At 41.8% G+C, this 20,550-nt stretch overlaps 1 protein-coding gene across 1 annotated transcript in view; it reads left to right on the forward strand.

Moving 5' to 3' along the window:
• Positions 1–20,550, forward strand: part of LOC137367153 (coiled-coil domain-containing protein 162-like) — an 85,103-nt gene that overhangs the window by 48,194 nt on the left and 16,359 nt on the right. The window contains exons 11-18 of the mRNA XM_068028590.1: positions 1,592–1,701; positions 7,568–7,717; positions 9,242–9,358; positions 10,875–10,928; positions 13,393–13,467; positions 14,542–14,601; positions 15,591–15,758; positions 19,121–19,273. Of these exons, the coding sequence (XP_067884691.1) occupies positions 1,592–1,701; positions 7,568–7,717; positions 9,242–9,358; positions 10,875–10,928; positions 13,393–13,467; positions 14,542–14,601; positions 15,591–15,758; positions 19,121–19,273 (887 nt within the window). The remainder of the gene's footprint in view (positions 1–1,591; positions 1,702–7,567; positions 7,718–9,241; positions 9,359–10,874; positions 10,929–13,392; positions 13,468–14,541; positions 14,602–15,590; positions 15,759–19,120; positions 19,274–20,550) is intronic.

The raw sequence follows: 20,550 nt of genomic DNA on the forward strand, positions 1-20,550 counted from the left end.
GTGACTTAACTCCATAAACCTGCCTTTGCCCCATATCCCTTAATACCTTTGGTTAACAAAATTCTATCAATTTAAAATTAACAATTGCCGTTTGCAGAAGAGAGTTCCAAACTTCTACCATCCTTTACATGTAGAAATTTTTTCTAATTTCACTCTTGAAAAGTCTGACTCTAAATTTTAGACTATGATCCTCAGTCCTTCTTTGAACAAACTCTTTCCCACGAGCAGGCAAGAAATTGGCACCGTTACTTGAGATTGCTTCAGCCACTTCAATTGCCGCTGTGTGCTCATCTTGGCTTCACTGGCGAGTTTCAGGAAGCCCAGGGAAACCCATGGACCCGATGTTAAACTGGAAACAGTGTGTCAATATCGTTCTAATGGTTCTAGCATATGGAAAATGACAGCCTTCCTCTCCAATCCTGAGGGGAATGTATACGTGCAGCTAAACACACTCCGCTTAGTTCTGGAAGGCAGTGAGTTGGAGCCACCTTCCCAACACGCTGTCAATTTCGCTGTTTTATAACCTCCCCATCCGCACCTAAATCCACCTGCTCCTCCACGTTGAAATTCAGCTCATTATGTTTAATATTATTGCCCTTTGCTAATCTAAGTATTGGCTAAGTAATAGATATTCACTGCAGAGACCTGAACTCATCATCCAGGTTGACACTTCAGTGCAGTACTGAAGGAGTGCTGCATTGTTGAAGATGTTGTCTTTCAGATGAGATGTTAAACCAAGGATCCATGCCCCCTCAGGTGGAGGTAAAAGATCCCACAGCATTATTCTAAGAAGACCGGGGGAGTCCTCTGTCAATTAACATCACTATAAATAGATTATCTGGCCATTGTCACATTGCTGATTGTGGGATCTTGCTGTGTGCAAATTGGCTATTACTTTTTCTACATTACAACAATTCAAAAAGTACATAATTGGCTGTAAAATGCTTTGGGAGGCCCTAAGGCTGTGAAAGGCGCAGTATAAATACAAGACTTTCTTTCCTTTCTTTTTCATCTAGATCTCCTTTTCCCACCCTAGTAGAATCATATTATTCTCTTTTGCTGTGTTGAGGTTTCTCACCTGTATTATTTGCACAATTTGTTGACTGATATTATCTAATTAATTGGATCCAATTTAATTTATTTGAACTCCTGCTGGCCTGCCTGCTCAATTCTGAGTTTATTTATTTAATTAAAGAACTCTGTTCTAAAATTATACACCCTGAGGTTCTCTCAGAGAGTCAATCAGTTGCCATCAAAGCTCCTGAACCTAATTCTACTGTTCATTTCAACAGCCTTTCCTGGTAAATCCTGCAACTCTATTACCATCTGGAGGGGAAAGTTCTGCCTGACTTTCTACCATACGTCTAACTTGTGCCCCCTGTTACTTGAACCTTTTACCTCAGGAAACATTATTCATTTTCATTAATTTGAAAATGGTAAAGACCTTGATTTACCATATGATTCTGTGTTGGAACTGAAGGACAATAATATTAAAAAATACCTGATTTGCAGCCCTGAAGATGTTTTGAACTTAATGATTAAAAAAGGGGGGAAAAATGTAAATTACTCTTGAAATTCCTCTTTTCACCAGACTTTTGGAAACATTCAGTCATGACAGAAAACTTCTCGATAATGAGGCCTCAAATTGTTGAAAGCTTTGTTCAAAAATTGAAGGAACACTCCCAAGAGACTGATGACGAGGTACGGAGTCAGTTTAATTTGCCAGGGGCTTAAAAACTCAAATGCAAGTAAATTTGCTATCGTGTGTCAATAACAGGTCTTAGTTACCAAGGTCAGTTCTTGAGTCAAAGTAGCTACTGTGCAAAATTTGAAACTGTTATCTTTTATATTTATACCTTTTTTATTTCTGTATGGTAATGTTGGTCAAAGGCGATTATTATGTACTTATAGAAATGCTCCATTGTTCCTTTATATTTTTAATTTGTGAATAATCCACCTAAAAATGAGCAAAAATAATTTTTTTTTGGCTTTCAATCATACTTTAATGGATTTTGGAAGAACTCTCTCTAGGGTGAATGGGAGTCTGTCCATGAAGTGCAGACACTGGGGGTAATTTTAACCTAAGGAGGGAAACCCATGGAACGGATAGACTGTTGCCTTTACACTCATCCAATGGACTTCAGTGGAGAGAAAAATCGATCAGGGTATAAACCCAGCATTGCACCCAATCCCATCAATTTCCCAATGGGCGGGTTAGATTAAAATTTCCACCACTGTCTGCAATTGCATCCAACTGTATGGGAAGTAGATTAAGGTAACCCAGCACGTCCACCATACCCCTGCCACCCTCTAACATTCACTCAAATGTAGTGCCAGAAGAGTGCTGGAGATACCAAATACAGTGCAGGATACCATGGGATACCAGCACATCTTTAGCCTCCAGTGTTTCTATGGTGGGCAGGAGGGAACTTAATTTTTGAAAGGTCACCTCCGTGAATTCGCTCGATAGCAGGGCGATCAGTTGCACTTTGGGCACATTTTTTAAATCCTCAGAGATTCATCGAGTTATTATGGCACAGAAGGAGGCCATTTGGCCCATGGAGTCCATGCCGGCTCCCTGTAGAGCAATCCAGTCAGTTCCGTTCCCTTGCTCTATCCCTGTAGGCCTGCAAGTTTATTTTCCTCAAGTGCCCAACCAATATCCTTTTGAAATCATTCATTGTCTGCACTTCCTGTTCATTACCACTCACTGCATAAAAAGGTTCTTCCTCACATTCCTCTGTATTTTTCGACCAAAACTGTAAATCTGTGTCCCCTCGTCCTTGTACCATCAGCTAATGGGAATAGCTTTTCTTTGTCTACCTTATCTAAACCTGTCATAATCTTATACATCTCTATCTAATCTCCTTTGCTTCAAGAACAACCCCTTTCTCCAACCAAATCTTGCAGCTAAAATCCCTCACACTTGAAACCATTCTGACAAATCTCCTCTGCACCCTCTCCAGGACCCTCACTTCCTTCCTAAAGTGTAGTGGCCAGAACTGGAAACAAAGATTTATAAAGGTTCAGCATAACTTCCCTTCTTTTGTACTCAATACCTCCATTTCTGAAGCCCAAGATCCCATATGCTTTGCTAATTACCCTCTCAATATGTCCTGACACCTTCAAAGATCTGTGCACAGGAACCCCAGGTCCCTCTGTCCCTGCACACTCTTTAGAACTATGCCACAGAGTCATAGAGTCGCACAGCATAGAAACAGGCCCTTCGGCCCACAGCGTCCATGCCGACCATAATGCCTATCTATACTAATCCCACCTGCCTGCATTAATTCCATATCCCTCTATGCCTTGCTCATTCAAGTACCTGTCCAGATGCCTCTTAAATGTCGCTACTGTTCCTGCCTCCACCACCTCCTCAGGCAGCTCATTCCAGATACCCACTATTCTTTGTGTGAAAAATTTACCCCTTTGATCCCCTTTAAACCTCCTCCCTCTCACCTTAAATCTATGCCCTCTAGTTTTAGTCACCCCTACCATTGAACATAGAACATAGAACAGTACAGCACAGTACAGGCCCTTCGGCCCACGATGTTGTGCCGAACCTTTAACGTACTCTAAGATCTAAGTAACTACCTACCCTTCATTCTACTATCATCCATGTACCTATCCAAGAGTCGCTTAAATGCCCCTAATGTATCTGCTTCTACTACCACCGCTGGCAGCGCATTCCACGCACCCACTACTCTCTGTGTAAAGAACCTACCTCTGACATCTCCCCGAAACCTTCCTCCAATCACCTTAAAATTATGCCCCCTGGTGATGGCCCTTTCCACCCTGGGAAAAAGTCTCTGGCTATCCACTCTATCTATGCCTCTCATCATCTTGTACCCCTCTATCAAGTCACCTCTCATCCTTCTTCGTTCCAATGAGAAAAGCCCTAGCTCCCTCAATCTTTCTTCGCAGGACATGCCCTCCAGTCCAGGCAGCATCCTGGTAAATCTCCTCTGCACCCTCTCTAAAGCTTCCACATCCTTCCTATAATGAGGCGACCAGAACTGAACACAATATTCCAAGTGTGGTCGAACCAGGGCCTTATAGAGCTGCAGCATAACCTCGCGGCTCTTAAACTCAATCCCCCTGTTTATGAAAGCCAACACACCATACGCCTTCTTAACAACCCTATCAACTTGGGTGGCAACGTTGAGCGATCTATGGACATGGACCCCAAGATCCCTCTGTTCCTCCACACTACCAAGAATCCTGTCTTTAAGCCTGTATTCTGCATTCAAATTCGACCTTCCAAAATGAATCACTTCACACTTTTCCAGGTTGAACTCCATCTGCCACTTCTCAGCCCAGCTCTGCATCCTGTCAATGTCCTGTTGCAACCTACAACAGCCTTCCACACTATCCACAACTCCAGCAACCTTCGTGTCATCGGCAAACTTGCTAACCCAGCCTTCCACTTCCTCATCCAAGTCATTTATAAAAATCACAAAGAGTAGAGGTCCCAGAACAGATCTTTGTGGAACACCACTGGTCACCGAGCTCCATGCTGAATACTTTCCATCTACTACCACCCTCTGACTTCTATGGGCCAGCCAATTTTGTATCCAGACAGCCAACTTCCCCTGTATCCCATGCCTCCTCACTTTCTGATTGAGCCTACCATGGGGAACCTTATCAAACGCCTTGCTAAAATCCATATACACCACATCCACTGCTCTTCCTTCATCAATGTGTTTTGTCACATCTTCAAAGAATTCAATAAGGCTTGTAGGAAACACAATCTATGGGAAACCATGGAAAACAGACTCTGGCTATCTACCCTATCTATGCCTCTCATAATTTTATATACCTCTATCATGTTCCCTCTCAGCCTCCTTCGCTCCAGGGAAAACAGACCCAGCCTATCCAACCTCTCTTTATAACTCAAGCCCTCCAAACCAGGCAACATCCTTGTGAATCTTTTCTGCACCCTCTCTAGCTTAATCACATCTTTCCTGTAGTGCAGCGAACAGAACTGCACACAGTACTCCAAATGCGCCCTAACCAACGTTATGGACAACTGCAACATGACGTCCCAACTCTTGTACTCAATGCCTCGGCCAATGAAGGCAAGCATGCCATACGCCTTCTTCACCACCCTGTCTACCTGCGTTGCCACTTTCAGGGAACTATGTACTTGCACCCCAAGGTGTCTCTGCTCAAGAACACTCCCCAGGGCCCTGTCATTCACTGTATATGTCCTGCCCTGGTTTAACTTCCCAAAATGCATCACTTCACACTTGTCTGCGTTAAATTCCATTTGCCAGTCCCTTGCCCACTTTCCCAGTTGATCTATATCCTGTTGTAACCTTAGACAACCTTCTTCACTGTTCACTATACCACCAATTTTGGTTTCATCTGCAAACTTACTAATCATGCCCCTTACATTCACATCCAAGTCATTAATATATATGACAAACAACAGAGGGACCAGCACCGATCCCTACTTCACACCACTGGTCACCGGCCTCCAATCTGAAAAACAACCCTCCACTACCACCCTCTGCCTCCTGTCACCAAGCCAATTTTGTATCCAATTTGCTAGCTCACCCTGGATCCCATGTGTTCGAAACTTCTGGACCAGCCTACCATGCGGGATCTTGTCAAAGGCCTTGCTAAAGTCTATGTAGACAGCGTCCATCGCCCTGCCCTCGTCAATCCTCTTGGTCACCTCCTCGAAAAACTCAATCAAATTCATAAGACATGATTTCCCACGCACAAAGCCATGCTGACTATCCCTAATCAAACCATGCCTTTCCAGATGCATATAAATCCTGTCTCTCAGAATCCCTTCCAATAACATTCCTACCACTGATGTAAAGCTCACCGGCCTGTAGTTCCCTGGCTTATCCCTGTTGCCCTTCTTAAATAAAGGCACACCATTAGCTATCCTCCAGTCTTCCGGTACCTCACCCGTGGCTAATGATGACACAAAAATCTCTGCCAAGGCCCCAGCAATCTCCTCCCTTGCTTCCCATAGCATCCTAGGATACACCTGGTCAGCCCTGGGGATTTATCCACCTTAATGCGCTTCAAAACCTCCAACACCTCCTCCTTTGTAATGTTGATATGCTCCAGGATATCGGTGTTCCATCCCTTGAACTCAATGGCTTCCATGACCTTCTCCACAATAAATACAGACAAGAAATATTCATTTAAGACCTCGCCCATTTCCCATGGCTCCACACATAGATTGCAACACTGATCCTTAAGGGGATCTACTCTCTCCCTAGCTACCCTTTTACTCTTAATATACTTATAGAATCTTTTAGAATTCTCCTTTATCTTATCTGCCAGGGAAATCTCATGGCCCCTTTTCGCCCTCCTAATTTCCTTCTTTAGTGTAGTCCTACATCCCCTATACTCCTCGAGGGACTTGCTCAATCCCAGCAGCCTATACCTGACATATGCCTCCTTCTTTGTCCTGACCAGACCCTCAATATCCCTCGTCAACCAAGGCTCCCTAAACTTGCCAGCCTTGCCCTTCCATCTAATAGGAACATGCCGGCTCTGAACTCTTCCTATCTCACTTTTAAAAGCCTCCCACTTGCCAGATGTCCCTTTACCTGTAAACAGCCTCTCCCATTCAACTTTTGAAAGTTCCTGTCTGATACCATCGAAATTAGCCTTCCCCCAATTTAGGACTTCAACCTGAGGACCAGTCCTATCCTTTTCCATAACTATCTTGAAGCTAATAGAGTTATGTTCACTGGTCCCAAAGTGCTCCCCCACTGACACATCAACCATCTGCCCAGCCTCATTTCCTAAGAGGAGGTCGAGTGTAGCCCCTTCTCTAGTAGGGCTATCCATGTACTGCTTCAGAAAACTGTCCTGGATACACTGAACAAATTCTTCCCCATCTGATCCCTTAGCACTATGACAGTCCCAGTCAATATTAGGGAAGTTAAAATCACCTACTATTACAACCCTATAATTCCTACACCTATCTGTGATTTCTCTACATATATGCTTCTCCACTTCCCTCTGACTATTGGGGGGCCTATAGTATAATCCCATCAAAGTGATCACCCCTTTCTTATTTCTAAGTTCTACCCATATGGCCTTGCTGGACATTCCCCCCGGAATATCCTGTCTAAGTACTGCTGTGATGTCCTCCCTAATCAATAGTGCAACTCCCCCTCCTCTCTTACCTCCACCTCTGCCATCGGGCAGAATTTTCACATTGGACTGGTCTGGTCCTGCCCTTAGGGAGAAGTAGATTAAAGTCATGATTTTTGTTGGGGCAACCCCTTAATTGGATTAGAGTTGGGTTTGGTGGCCTATTAGAAGTCCCCGCACAGTCTTTTGAACTGTGCCATTAATTCTACGTTGCCTCTCCCTTTCCTGTCTGCTAAAATGCATCACCTCACACTTCTCTATATTAAATTCCATCTGTCACTTGTCTGTCCATTCTGCTAGCCTATCTATGGGTTGAGGGTGGGGGAGGGGGTAGGAAATCAGAATTTTTAAAAAAATTGTACCATAAAGGAAGATTTAAATGATGCAAATATGAAGCATGGCTCTGCTGTGTATTATAATGATTTGGTGATTTTGACAGATTATTTTCCGCAAAGATCATTTAAGAGACTGCCTTGTGACTCTAGCCTGTGATGTAATGGGAAGGGAGCGCAGTAACTTTGAGACTTATTCCATGTGTTACGAAAACATACTTCGTAGGGAGCACCAGCTGCTTTACCAAAAAGAACAGGTACGGAACAGCATGCAAAGTGGCTGTTAACAATATAGGCTTTATATTTAGTTGCCACAGGTGCTTTTTTTTAACATCTGACAACATTATGACTATTATTTTGCAATGACAATGTCACATTGATTTCTCTTCCCTTCCTTTGAAGGGATATTTTAATAGTAGCTAACAGAAACCATGTGATAGATTCATCAGATGGGTGTGTGTATGTCAGGTGGATGCACGTATGTTTCTCTGTTTGTTCACGTGTGTGGAGTACTGCGTGTGTGTTAGTGTAAGATTAAAAGTTTTGAACAGACACTTGCTCAATAACGTGATGGCATTATCATAGTGACAATATTTTCTTTCGCTATAGTATTGTGTCTGTTTTCTCTGGTGCTGTGGAAACAAGTGATGCTTCACTTTCTAAATGTGCTGGAAGATGCATTCATTATCGTCTCACTGTCATACTTAAAACCATAGATGTTTGCAGTGTTATGACCTCCATAGAGACCGTTAACTTTAAAACAAGATATATGAACTCCCCAGATCAATTATAGAAGTAAACGATTAGATCTCATGTTTTAAGACTTTTACTATAACAACTAAACTCAAAATCAATATTAATTAGACTGTATTTAGTAGAAAGCTATTAGGCTAAATTACAGAGAAAGATATTTCCCATTAACTTATTAACACTGTTACGACCAGGTGATAAAGGGGTCTAGGATTCCCTCTCAGCCTTCACCTGGTCTTAACGTGACAGGGTTTAATTTTAAACACACCATTTTTTTTAGCTCCCCCTTGGTGAATCCTTGTTCACTGCTTTCCAATTATAAGGCAAAGAAACTAGCCAGACAGGTTTTCTTCGGTTTAAAGAAAAAAGGTTGAACTTTACTAAACTTAAATTCTAATACCGATATGCAACGCTCCCACGCTAGCATGCATACGCGATACACACATGTAGATAGAGTCAGAAAAGAGTTTGAGGCAATATCTGAAGATGGTTTTGGTTACTGTTCTTCGAGCTCCCAGTAAAGTCCTTGATTGTAGGTAGGTCTTGCTTTTCTTTAGGACCCAGTATTCTTCTTAAACCTTGTTCAAGGTAGGAGATTTTTCTCTCTTGAAGTTCATGTGACCTTAGTGGGTCCAGAGGCTTGTGAGGAAGAGATGGGAGCAGACAGGAGAGGTCTTCTTACTCCAGGAGCAAATAGTCTTTCCACGTTCAAAAACTCTGTGGCTAGTTCAAAAAACCCTGGACCAGCCAGTTAGTCATGTGACCAGCTGGTTTAACCAGTCCTGACTTTTGTGGATTGTATCACCTTAGCAGTCTCTGGAATCTCTTCCTTACACCTTCAATGTCTGGTGATCAAAATCCATTAAAATCTGACAGGGAATGGTCCTTTTGTTTCCACAAGCCCTGTCTGTTAGTATGCAAATGTTTTTCAGCTAAGTATCTGGCAGCACTTGTAACAGGCCTTCTCTTCTTCCCAGCAAGTTTAAAATCAATGTTCATATGACAAAATTAATATGCCTCATTCCTGACAGGTGGGGGCCTACATGACAAAACACTTGAAAGCTCCACATCACATTTATACGTACACAGTGTTCTCAGCAAAAAAAGGTATCATTGCGATTAAAAGTCCCAAACTCCTCCCAGTTGCAGTGAGTTGGGTCTTCCAGTCCTTCTCAAAGTCAATGTCCTCTTCGCTCACTTCCTCCGAGCACGTTCAATCTGGACTTCCATTAAGGCAATCTCTGGTGACCCTGTTGGTCTTTTCTCCTCTGCAAACCTCAACTTTTGAATCGGGTTCAAGTCTTAACAGCCTTTTGTTGTATCAGTGATCTCAGAGTAGCTGTTTCTCTCTCTCTCCCGCTCACTTTTCAGACTGCACAGCTTCCCGCTTGTTGGTCCCTTTCTTCCTTACAGCCTGCCAAACCTTGGAATGTCTGTTGAATTTATCCAGAACAAAAGTCAATAGTCATTTGCCTTTTAAAATTTTCAGAGAACATATGTCTGACCATAGCAAAACCACCTGGGCCTTCCTTTGTTTCCACGTGTTAACAATTGCAACTTGAATTGACATTTTTAGAGCCCTGGGTCCCTGTTTCCAATCTGAGAGTCTGGGAGAGTGAAACCCATTGTCCTTTCAGACGTTACCCTGCTTTCAAAAAGGTCTTTGATCTGAGTTCCTTGTTTTCCATGGTAACCATGACCTCCAACTTGTCTCTGGGCAGAATTTTACACTGCATTAAAAATCACAGTTTTTAAAACATAACCACACTACAAAGTCCCAGGTTCATAACAACAGCACAGAAGAAGACTATTTGGCCTGTCATGTCTGCATTCTCTTTTACAACATTGCAATGTTCTCCATGACTGCTCAGTAGAAAACTGCATTGTTAAACCTGTGCAAGTTGTGAAAACACAATAAGTTCATAAAGCCTAATGCAGCATTGTGGTATGATTCACTTTCAAATAGAATGTGCAGTGATGTGGCAGTGGTGAAGTTCCTGTTTTGTACGTGTATCAATTTCCTTTGTAATCCAAGATTGAATGAAAAGGAATAAGATTTTAAAATGTTACTATTCAGCTGTTTATCTTTAGTTCACAAGACTCCATCTTGCAATCCTGGCTGCAGCAGTCTGATTCAAACGAGTTGTCTGACTGATGCACCATGTCAGATGCTGACTGTTGAGGGAATGTCCCTAAATTACACACTCAAAATGATAGGAACCAAAAATGACCACATGTCCATTCTGCAGCCAAGACAAGATCACCTTCCTTTTTAAAGGTTTCTGGCTCTGTCTGTCTGTCCATCTGACTGCCTGTCATCTGTCTATCAGCACTGTTGCTCAATGTGATGGCATGTCTCAACCATGTTTAGCTTTGGTCCCCTGCTGTGAAGGGCAAGCAGATTGAAGGACTTCTGAGTTGGCTTGTTCCTGGGCTTAGCAGAATCTGATCCAGGATACATAAAATCATCTCGGGGAATGGCAGTTTACGCACATTCTACAAACTACTTTCCTTAGTCAAATATGTGACTACCTGAATCTGGGAGGGTAAGGTTTTTTCCATAATGGGGGAAGAATTTCTAGTTTAAAACTTGTTTATTACATAGAATTACATAGAATGTATAATACTTAGAAAAAAAGTTAATATTCTGCACATTTTTTTCAGGAAATGAAGGGAATGCAGAAATCCCAAACATCATCTACAACGCCAACAATACAGGTAAACTAGCCTCTGTTTACAACTATTTATTCAGCATGGTGTTTGAATATCAATTGTAGACCGTGACACTGGGATTATTAATCCACCACTGCTGTGGACTGGAGAGCCCCACTTCTGGAGAGTCCCACTTCTGGAGAGTCCCACTTCTGGAGAGCCCCACTTCTGGAGAGTCCCACTTCTGGAGAATCCCCTTAACTCCTTAGACAAGTTGAGCTATTCCGCGCTCTTGATTTTTGGAGCAGTATCACAGAATAAAATAGTAGAACACAGGGTAGTATTGCACCCATTTTATCACATTGATTGGGCCACATATTTTGAAAATTATTAGAAATATATTTTTAAACTGAGTACTGCCAAAACTCTTCTCTGTTCTCCCTGCCCCCCCCCCCGCCCCCCCACCCCGACACACGCACACAACTCCATATTATGATTCTGTCATCAACAGTAAAGAGGAGGTGACGCAGCCACCTCCAGTGGAGAATCTGTGTGAGAGCCTTTGCTGCCACTACCTTTTTTCTGGCCACAGGCAGATTAAACTTAAGCCTGCAATGTGGTTTTGAGGCAAATCTGCAAACAGGAACAAAATAGGCAGTTCTTTCACTGTTACAGCTGTAAAATCTGTTCTGCAATGAAAATGGAGTGGACTCTGCAGCACTGGGCACCAGTGTGTTGTAGTTCTGCTAGTTTCTGTACTGGGGAAATAAAATAAATGGAAAAAAATGAATAAAGAAAATGACAAGCAATTTGGGTTCTTGGGACAAAGCTGTAGAATAGTTCTTTGGAAAACTTTGAAACAGTTGAGCAATTTGTTAACAGTTCAGCACAGTTTTGCGACAAGCAGACCACTTTACTTGATCTTTTTGCTGGCATAAACAAGATGACACAAAACTAGGTGGGAATGTGTGTTGTAAGGAAGATGCAAAGCAGCTTCAAGGGGATTTGAACAGACTCAGTGAGTGGGCAAGAACGTGGCAGATGGAATATAATGTGGAAAAATGTGAGGTTATCTACTTTGGTAGGAGGAATAGATGTGCAGAGTATTTCTTAAATGGTAAGAGATTAGAAAGTGTAGATGTGATAAAGGGACCTGGGTGTCCTTGTCAATAAGTCACTGAAAGCTAACATGTAGGTGTAGCAAGCAATTAGGAAGGCCAATGGTATGTTAGCCTTTATTGCAAGAGGATTTCTGTACAGGAGTAGCGAAGTCTTGCTTCAATTGTATAGAACCTTGGTTAGACTGCACCTGGAGTACTGTGTGCAGTTTTGGTCCCCTTACCTTAGGAAGGATATTACTGCCATAGAGGGAGTGCAACAAAGGTTCACCAGACTCGTTCCCGGGATGGCGGGACTGTCCTATGGAGAGAGATTGGGAAACTGGGCCTGTATTCTCTAGAGTTTCAAAGAATGAGAGGTGATCTCATTGAAACCTACAAAATACTTAAAGGGATAGACAGGGTAGATGCAGCTAAGATGTTTCCCCTGGTTGGGGAATCTAGAACCAGGGGACACAATTTCAAAATAAGGGGGAAGCCACTTAGGACAGAGATGAGGAGAAATTTTTTTACTCAGAGGGTTGTGAATCTTTGGAATTCTCTACCCCAGAGGGCTGTGGAAACTCAGTCATTGAGTATGTTTAAAGTAGAGATTGACCGTGGATGATCAGGCATGACCGTATTGAAAGGCGGAGCAGGCTCGATGGGCTGAATGGCCTACTGCTGCTCCTATGAATTCTATAGAAAATTACAAAATTATTTAATAATGGGAGGATCATGGTCTCTTGTAAGTAAAATAATTGGGTTTCTGCATACTTAATTTAAACACACACGTGGTGGGTGGGGTGCCGGGTGGGGGATGGGTTAGTAGCATGGGGGTTGGGATAGTGGGGTGTGGGATTTTTAAACTGTTAGTCGTCTGGTTCTCATTTGAAGAACAGGGAACCAGCAGAAGAAAATCTGGTGGAGACCTTATACAACTCTTTGCTCACCTGATACAATTTCTTAAACCAAAACAGGTGGGAGACTGTGTAAATATGAAAAACAGGATCCCGCATCAGTTGTAGGATCCCAATGACAATTTGTATGGCACATAGTACAAAAGCGAAGAAGTTATGGTGAACCCACCAATAAATGAAGGTTGAATTGGAAGATGGTTCGGGCTTCTGAATCTTGGTTGATACTGTGCACCTTTTTGAACCCAGCTTCCTTTTGGGTCTCTCCTGCTTGGTGTCGTTGATAGTTCTCATGAATAGTTTGGATACATATGCAACAGGGTAAAAAATGGAAAGTGATGGCAGTTTAGGAGCCTGCTCTGAAAAAAAGCAGAACCTTCATAACATTGAAACCAAGACAAAATACTGCAGATGCTGAAAATCTGAAATAAAAACAGAAAATGCTGGGAATACTCAGCATTATTGGAGACAGAAACAGAGTTAATGTTTCAGATCTGTGACCTTTCATCCAAACAGGTAAAAGTTAGAGATGAACAGCTATTCAGCAAGTACAGAGGCAGGGAAAAAGGAGAGGATCAGGAGAAGAACAAAGTGGGGAGGGCAGGAGTGATTAAATGACAAAAATGACGTTGGTACAAGGTAAAATGAGGTGCTAAAGAGACGCGTGATAAACAAAAGCTGGTTCCATAGGAGGTGTAAATGGTAACAGCAGAATAGCAGAGGGGTAGAGAAACATGGAAAATCTAGCAATTAGAAGGCTTCCATGGCCTAAGGATGTGGGGCAGAAGAAAGGCATATAGACCTCAGGAGTGCAGACCACCTTGCCGATTACGTACTGATAGGGGATTCCACTCCCAAGCACCTGCCCACACAGAGCACTTCCAGTGGCTCTGGTGCAGCCATCCTGCTCTCCATAACATTGTCAGGACCAACATTTGGAGTTCAGACCTCCAGACAGCTAAATTATTGACATAACATTGTAGTAAGCCATACTTCTACTTCCAAAAAAAAAGATTTATGTTTGCTAAAATTGGATCCTGCTGCTCAAGGGTACTAGTAGTAAACATTTCAAAGATTTCCTTACTGCAAAAGGGCTTTTATTAACCCCAACAAAATAACAACCACACGCAAAATGCAAATCCTTTATTTACAGAAGCACATTATTATTTCACTATATTTAACTACATTTTAAGGCATCTGCTTTTATTGATATATTTCTGGTAATTTTAGTTTTTGGTAAAATTATGAATTTTAACAAGGATATTCCTGATCTTTTATATTAAATTTAAAACTTGCATTTAATTTATGCTGCAAGAAAATGGAATTCAAAAATGTATTCTGTTGCACCATTGATAGTTCAGAAAGAAGGCAATTCAGGGCAGGGGAAATCTCATTGAAATCTATCTATCCATTATGAGAAAGATTGAGCTCTTCTTCCTTTCTTCCAACACATTTGCTTTATGTTTACAAAAAAAGCTGATAAAAAGTACCTATGAGCCAAAACCTGTACTGTTAATGTGCTATGAATGGTGAGTCCCATTAATTGTGGAGATCATATATAAATATATTTTAAAAATAGGAATGCCTTTAAGATAGACTTTATTTAGTGCCTTTTACTTTCTTCTTGGCCAGTGAATTACTTTTGAAGTGTGGTCACTGTTTTAGTATTGGAAGCAAATGCAGCAGCCAATTTGCACTCAGCAAGAACCAACAAACTGTAGTGAGGTAAATGACCAGATAATGTTTTGGTGCTGTTGATTGAGAAAGGAATGTTGGCCAAGACAACACTTCTAATATTCTATAAATAGTGTTACTTTTATGTTTACTCGAATGGGCCTCATTCCTATTTTTTTCTCTAACTTTATTTTTCACTAATGTCCTCAGGTCCTTCTTTCCTGATCTATCCTAGGTTACAACAGTGACTATACTTTAAAGGTACTTTGTTTGCTGTAAAGCATTTGGCACATCCTGAGGTCGTGAAAGGCGGCACCTCTGACAATACATCATTCCCTCAGTTCTGAGCTGTAACATCAGCCCAAATTATGCGCTGAAGTTCAGAATAAAACTGGGGATAGAAGTATTATGTTATGAAGACAGTTTGCATACCTTGTAATACCTTGTGTATAGAAGATTAAGGGGTGATCCCACGGAGGTGTTTAGGATGATTAAAGGAGTTGATAGGGTAAGTAGAGAGAAACTATTCCCTCTCATGTGGGAGTCCAGAATAAAGAAGCATAGCCTTAAAATTAGAGCTAGGCCAATCAGGAGTGATGTCAGGGAGCACTTCCTGTCATGTTAGACAAGTGTACTAAAGGTTACAAAACCAAGGCAGGTAAATGGAGTTAAGATGCAGATCTTGCATAATCTAATTGAGTGGCCTCCTCCTGTTCCTGTGCTCCTGCGTTCTGCAGTGGGGCTTGAATCCGATCTTCTGACTCACCGTCACGGTTACTTGGCCAAGATGACACATGGTATTACTCGCTGAAGTCAGAGTGAGGAATATTTTCCCAGCAAGGCAAAGGGCTACAAACACTGTAGTTGTACAAAATAAAATTAGGTGTCACGATGGGAGAGTTGGGAGAGGGATGAACTTTAATGAGCTGAATGATCTTTCCTCATCCCTGATACTTCTTTTGTTCTTGATGGATGTACATGTTGCAGAATTTCAAAGTTACCAAATTTCTCTGCTGTCTATGTTCCTTTTTTTTTCTCAGTTAGCTGATCTCAGTCACGAGATAATTATAGAGATCACAGCTCTCCGAGCAAAGCTGGCAAACCTGGAGGAAGAGAATGCAAAGCTAAAAGATGAGATCAGGAAAGAAGTGAGACAGGAATATGATGCTTTGGTCAGACATTTGTTTGCGTCCTGCTTTGCATTAAAGGTATGTTTGTATGCAGCAATATTAAAATATTCCATCATTTGCATTTTCTTATCATGGCTACAACATCCAAAAGGATATTGAATAATTTCAGCAGAGATTGATTTGGATTTGGGGGTCAGAATCTGTTTAAAAAAAACTAATTAGATCAGGTCCTGAAGTAGGATCTGGATGATGGAATGGGATAAATGTGAGAACTCATTCCTACATCAGTTATCTAAGAAAAAAGAGAATTACATAGAATTTACAGCAAGGAAACAGACTATTTGGCGAAGCTGGTCTATGTCAGCATTTAGGCTCCACACAAGCATGCTCCCTCTGAATTTCATCTACCTATCAGCTTATCTATCTATTCTTTTCTCCCTCATGTATTTTCTAGCTCCACCTTAAATGCATCTATGTTATTTGCCTCATCTACTCCTTGTATATAATTCTGTCTTGGTTACATCAACTGTTAATGAGGTTATATGGGTCGCTATAGGTGTCAGCTGTGGCTCAGTTGGTAGTACTCTCACCTCTGACTCAAGTCCCACTCCATGTCTTCAGCACAAAAATCTAGGCTGACACGCCAGTGCAGTACTGAGCGAGTACTACACTGTCAGAGGTGCTGTCTTTTGGATGAGACATTAAACCAAGGCCCTGTCTGCCCTCTCACGTGAACATAAAAGATCCCATGGCATTATTTCAAAGAAGAACAGAGGAGTTATCCCTAGTGTCCTGACCAATATTCATCCCTCAATCAACATCACAAAAATAGATTATCTAGTTCAATCGAGGCATTCAACAGGTAATTCGATTGTTATCTAAAAATGAAGAATGTGAAGGGTTATGGGGAGAAGGCGGGGAATGGCACTAGGCGAATTGCTCATTGGAGAACTGGTGCAGATGGGCTGAATGGTCTCCTTCTGTGCTGTAATAATTCTGTGAATCTGTGATTATCACTTTACTGTTTGTGGGAGCTTCCTGTGTGCAAACTGGCAGCCACAGTTTCTACATTACCTAACAGCATAAGAAATGGAGCAGGAGTAGGCCATAATCATGGCTAATCCTCTACCTCAACACCACCTTCCCACACTATCCCCACATCCCCTAGTATCCAAAAATATATCAACCTCTGTCTTGAATACAAGAACATAAGAAATAGGAACAAAAGTTGGCCATAAGGCCCATTGAGCCTGCTCCACCATTCAATACGATCATGGCTGATCTTCACAGAATCGTTACTGTGCAGAAGGAGGCCATTCGGCCCACCGTGTCTGCACCGGCTCTCCCCGAAAGAGCAATTCTCTCAGTTCCATTCCCCTGCCTTCTCCCCTGTACATTCTTCATTTTCCTGTAACTGTCTAATTTCCTATTGAATGCTTCAATTGATACTGCCTCCACCATGTTCCCAGGCAGTGCATTCCAGAGCTTAACTACTTGCTGCGTGAAAAAGTTTTCCCTCATTGTCACTTTTGCTTCTCTTAACAAATACTTTAAATCTGTGCCCTCTCGTTCTCGATCCTTTCACGAGTGGGAACAGTTTCTCTCTATTTACTCTATCCAGACCTCTTATGATTTTGAATACCTCTATCAAATCACCTCTCAGCCTTCTTTTCTCCAAGGAAAACAGTCCAAACTTCTCCAATCTATCGAATCTATCTTGGGCTTCAATTCCACTTTCCTGCCCACTCCCCATATCCCTTGATTCCCATATATTGAATATAATTAACAACTGAGTATCCACACCTTTCTGGGCTAGAGAATTCCAAAGATTCACAACCTTTTGAGTGGAGAAATTTTTCCTCATCTCAGTCCTAAATAGACAATCCCCTATTTTGAGAATGTGGCCCCGTTTTCTAGGTTCCACAGCCAGGGGAAACATTTTTTCTGCATCTACCCTGTTAAGCCTGAAGAATTTTATAGGTTTCAATTAGATCACCACTCATTCTTCTAAACTCCAGGGAATAAATGCTCAAATTTATGCAATCTCAGCTCATAGGACAGGCCCAGGAACCAGTTTAATGAAACTTTGCTGTACGCACTCTAGGGCAGGTATGTTCTTCCTTAGGTAAGGAGACCAAAACTGCACACAGTACTCCAGGTGTGGCCTCACCAATCCCTGTATAATTGTAGTAAGACTTCTTTACTCTTATACACCAATCCCTTTGTAACGAAAGCTAACATACCATTTGCCTTCCTAATTGCTTGCTGTACCTGGATGTCAACTTTCTGCAATTCATGTACAAGGGCACCTATGTCCCTCTGAATGCAAACATTTCCCAGTCACCATTCAAAAATATTCTGCTTTTTTTATTTTACCGACCAAAGTAGATAATTTCACACTTTGCCACATGGTATTTCATCTGCCATGTTTTTGCAACAATGACTACAAAAGTACCTCTTTGCTGTAAAGAACTTTGGGATGTCCTGAGGTTGTGGAAGGTGCTGTATAAAGATGCTGTCTTTCTTTCTTTATTTCACTGCTGGGATAATTGTCACCTGCCACTGTTAAATGGAGAATTTTAGTCTGGCTGACGAACTGCTTGAGAGAGATTTCAGATGATTCGGATTGGGAAGCAAGACATTTGCAGGTGACAGAGTTGCAATTTACTGCAATTGTGGTGAGGAGAAAATGCAAAATCTCCGCCCTCAATATGTTCATATCTTTCTCCATGTCTCAAACCTGGCTGGTCGTCAGCCTTTGACTTGGGTTCCAGTCAGATTTGTAACACAACAGCAAGGTAGCTGCTGATTCCTGCTTACCCAGCTGGGAGGGGAGCTCCTGCATATGTCACCATTTCAATCCTACTTGAAATGGTGGGCTGGATTTTCCTCTTCATACCTCCAGGGTAGGGATGGGAAATGGGGGAGGAATGAATAATGCAATGCTGTGTTAGAGAAACTTCCGAGCCTGTTTGTGAAGAAGATACTGAGACTAGGATGCTTTGGTGGAGACTGTTTATTGCTTGTCACAGAGTTTACTTCTCCACTCCTAACACCATCCAACACCTGTACACCCTATTACCTTCAATTACTAGGTATTTAAGATCCATTAACAGAACTTATTAGACATTAACATGCTGGATTCTAGCCCATTTTTCACCAGCCTAGTTTTTAAAGCTGTTTAAGGTTGTATTGTGTGTTGAATATCACAAATCCTGCTATATTATGTTAGTAACAAATGCTATATCTGTGGATATGAAATTTCTTTGTCTACTATATTCATGAAGGTGTGAGCCTATTTATTTTGAAATGATTAAATATTTGTTGCACGTACCTCAATTGTCTGTAATACTAGGATCTACAGTGGCCAGTGTGATGTTATGTAGCTAAATGCTTTCATTGCTACTGTAATGCCAGTCCTGACACATTCATAACAACAGGGAAAGCTGGATGAATACCATATCAACATGAACAAAACGGTCTGTAAGCTAATCAGTGAAGTGAGAAGAAAAGGGGTGGAAAACATGATTATCCTCAAGAGGAAGATCGGCTCCACAAAGAACGATGACACTTTAAAAGAAAACCTGGCACGGGTAAGCAAGTCTGTTAACTCTCTGCTTTTAACAGAGGAAAAAACCCAGGTCCTGATAATCTGGCGCAAAAGTGAAACGGGAAAGGTAGTCAAACCATAGCTTATGAGGGAAATTAGAGATAGCATTAGATCCAAGGAAGAGGCATACAAATTTGCCAGAAAAAACAACAGACCTGAAAGGGATTGATCAAGAAGGGGAAAATAGAGTACGAGAATAAGCTTGCAGGGAACATAAAAACTGACTGTAAAAGTTTCTATAGGTATGAGAAGAGAAAACGTTTGGTGAAGGCAAATGTAGGTCCCTTACAGTCAGAAACAGGGGAATATATTATGGGGAACAAAGAAATGGCTGACTAACTAAATGCATACTTTGGTTCTGTCTTCACAAAGGAAGACACAAATATCATACCAGAAATGTTGGGGAACACAGGGTTTAGTGAGAGGGAGGAACTGAAGGAAATCAGTATTAGTAGAGCAATGGCGTTGGGGAAATTGATGGGATTGAAGGCCGATAAATCCCCAGAGCCTGATAATCTACATCCCAGAGTACTTAAGGAAGTGGCCCTAGAAATAGTGGATGCATTGGTGGTCATCTTCCAAGATTCTATAGACTCTGGAACAGTTCCTACAGATTGGAGGGTAGCTAAAGTAACCCCACTATTTAAAAAGGGAGGTAGAGACAAAGCAGGGAATTATAAACCAGTCAGCCTGATGTCAGTAGTGGGGAAAATTCTAGAGCCCATTATCAAAGATTTTATAGCAGAGCACTTGGAGAACAGTGGCAGAATCGGGCAGAGTCAGCATGGATTTACAAAAGGGAAATCATGCTTGACAAATCTACTAGAATTCTTCGAGGATTTAACTAGTAGAGTTGATGAGGGGGAGCCAGTGGATGTGGTTTATTTGGACTTTCAGAAGGCTTTCAACAAAGTCCCACATAAGAGATTAGCATGTAAAATTAAAGTGCATGGGATTGGGGGTAGTGTATTGCGATGGATAGAAAATTGGTTGGCAGACAGGAAACAAAGAGTAGGAATATACGGGTCTTTTTCCGAATGGCAGGCAGTGACTAGTGGGGTACCGCAGGGATCGATGCTGGGACCCCAGCTATTCACAATATATATTAATGATTTAGATGAGGGAACTAAATGTAATATCTCCAAATTTGCAGATGACAGAAAACTGGGTGGGAGGGTGAGTTGTGAGGAGGATGCAGAGAGGCTTCAGGGTTTGGACAAGTTGAGTGAGTGGGCAAATACGTGGCAGATGCAGTATAAT

Source organism: Heterodontus francisci, chromosome 3, assembly GCF_036365525.1.
Source record: "Heterodontus francisci isolate sHetFra1 chromosome 3, sHetFra1.hap1, whole genome shotgun sequence".
In the NCBI taxonomy this organism is placed as follows: Eukaryota; Metazoa; Chordata; class Chondrichthyes; order Heterodontiformes; family Heterodontidae; genus Heterodontus; species Heterodontus francisci.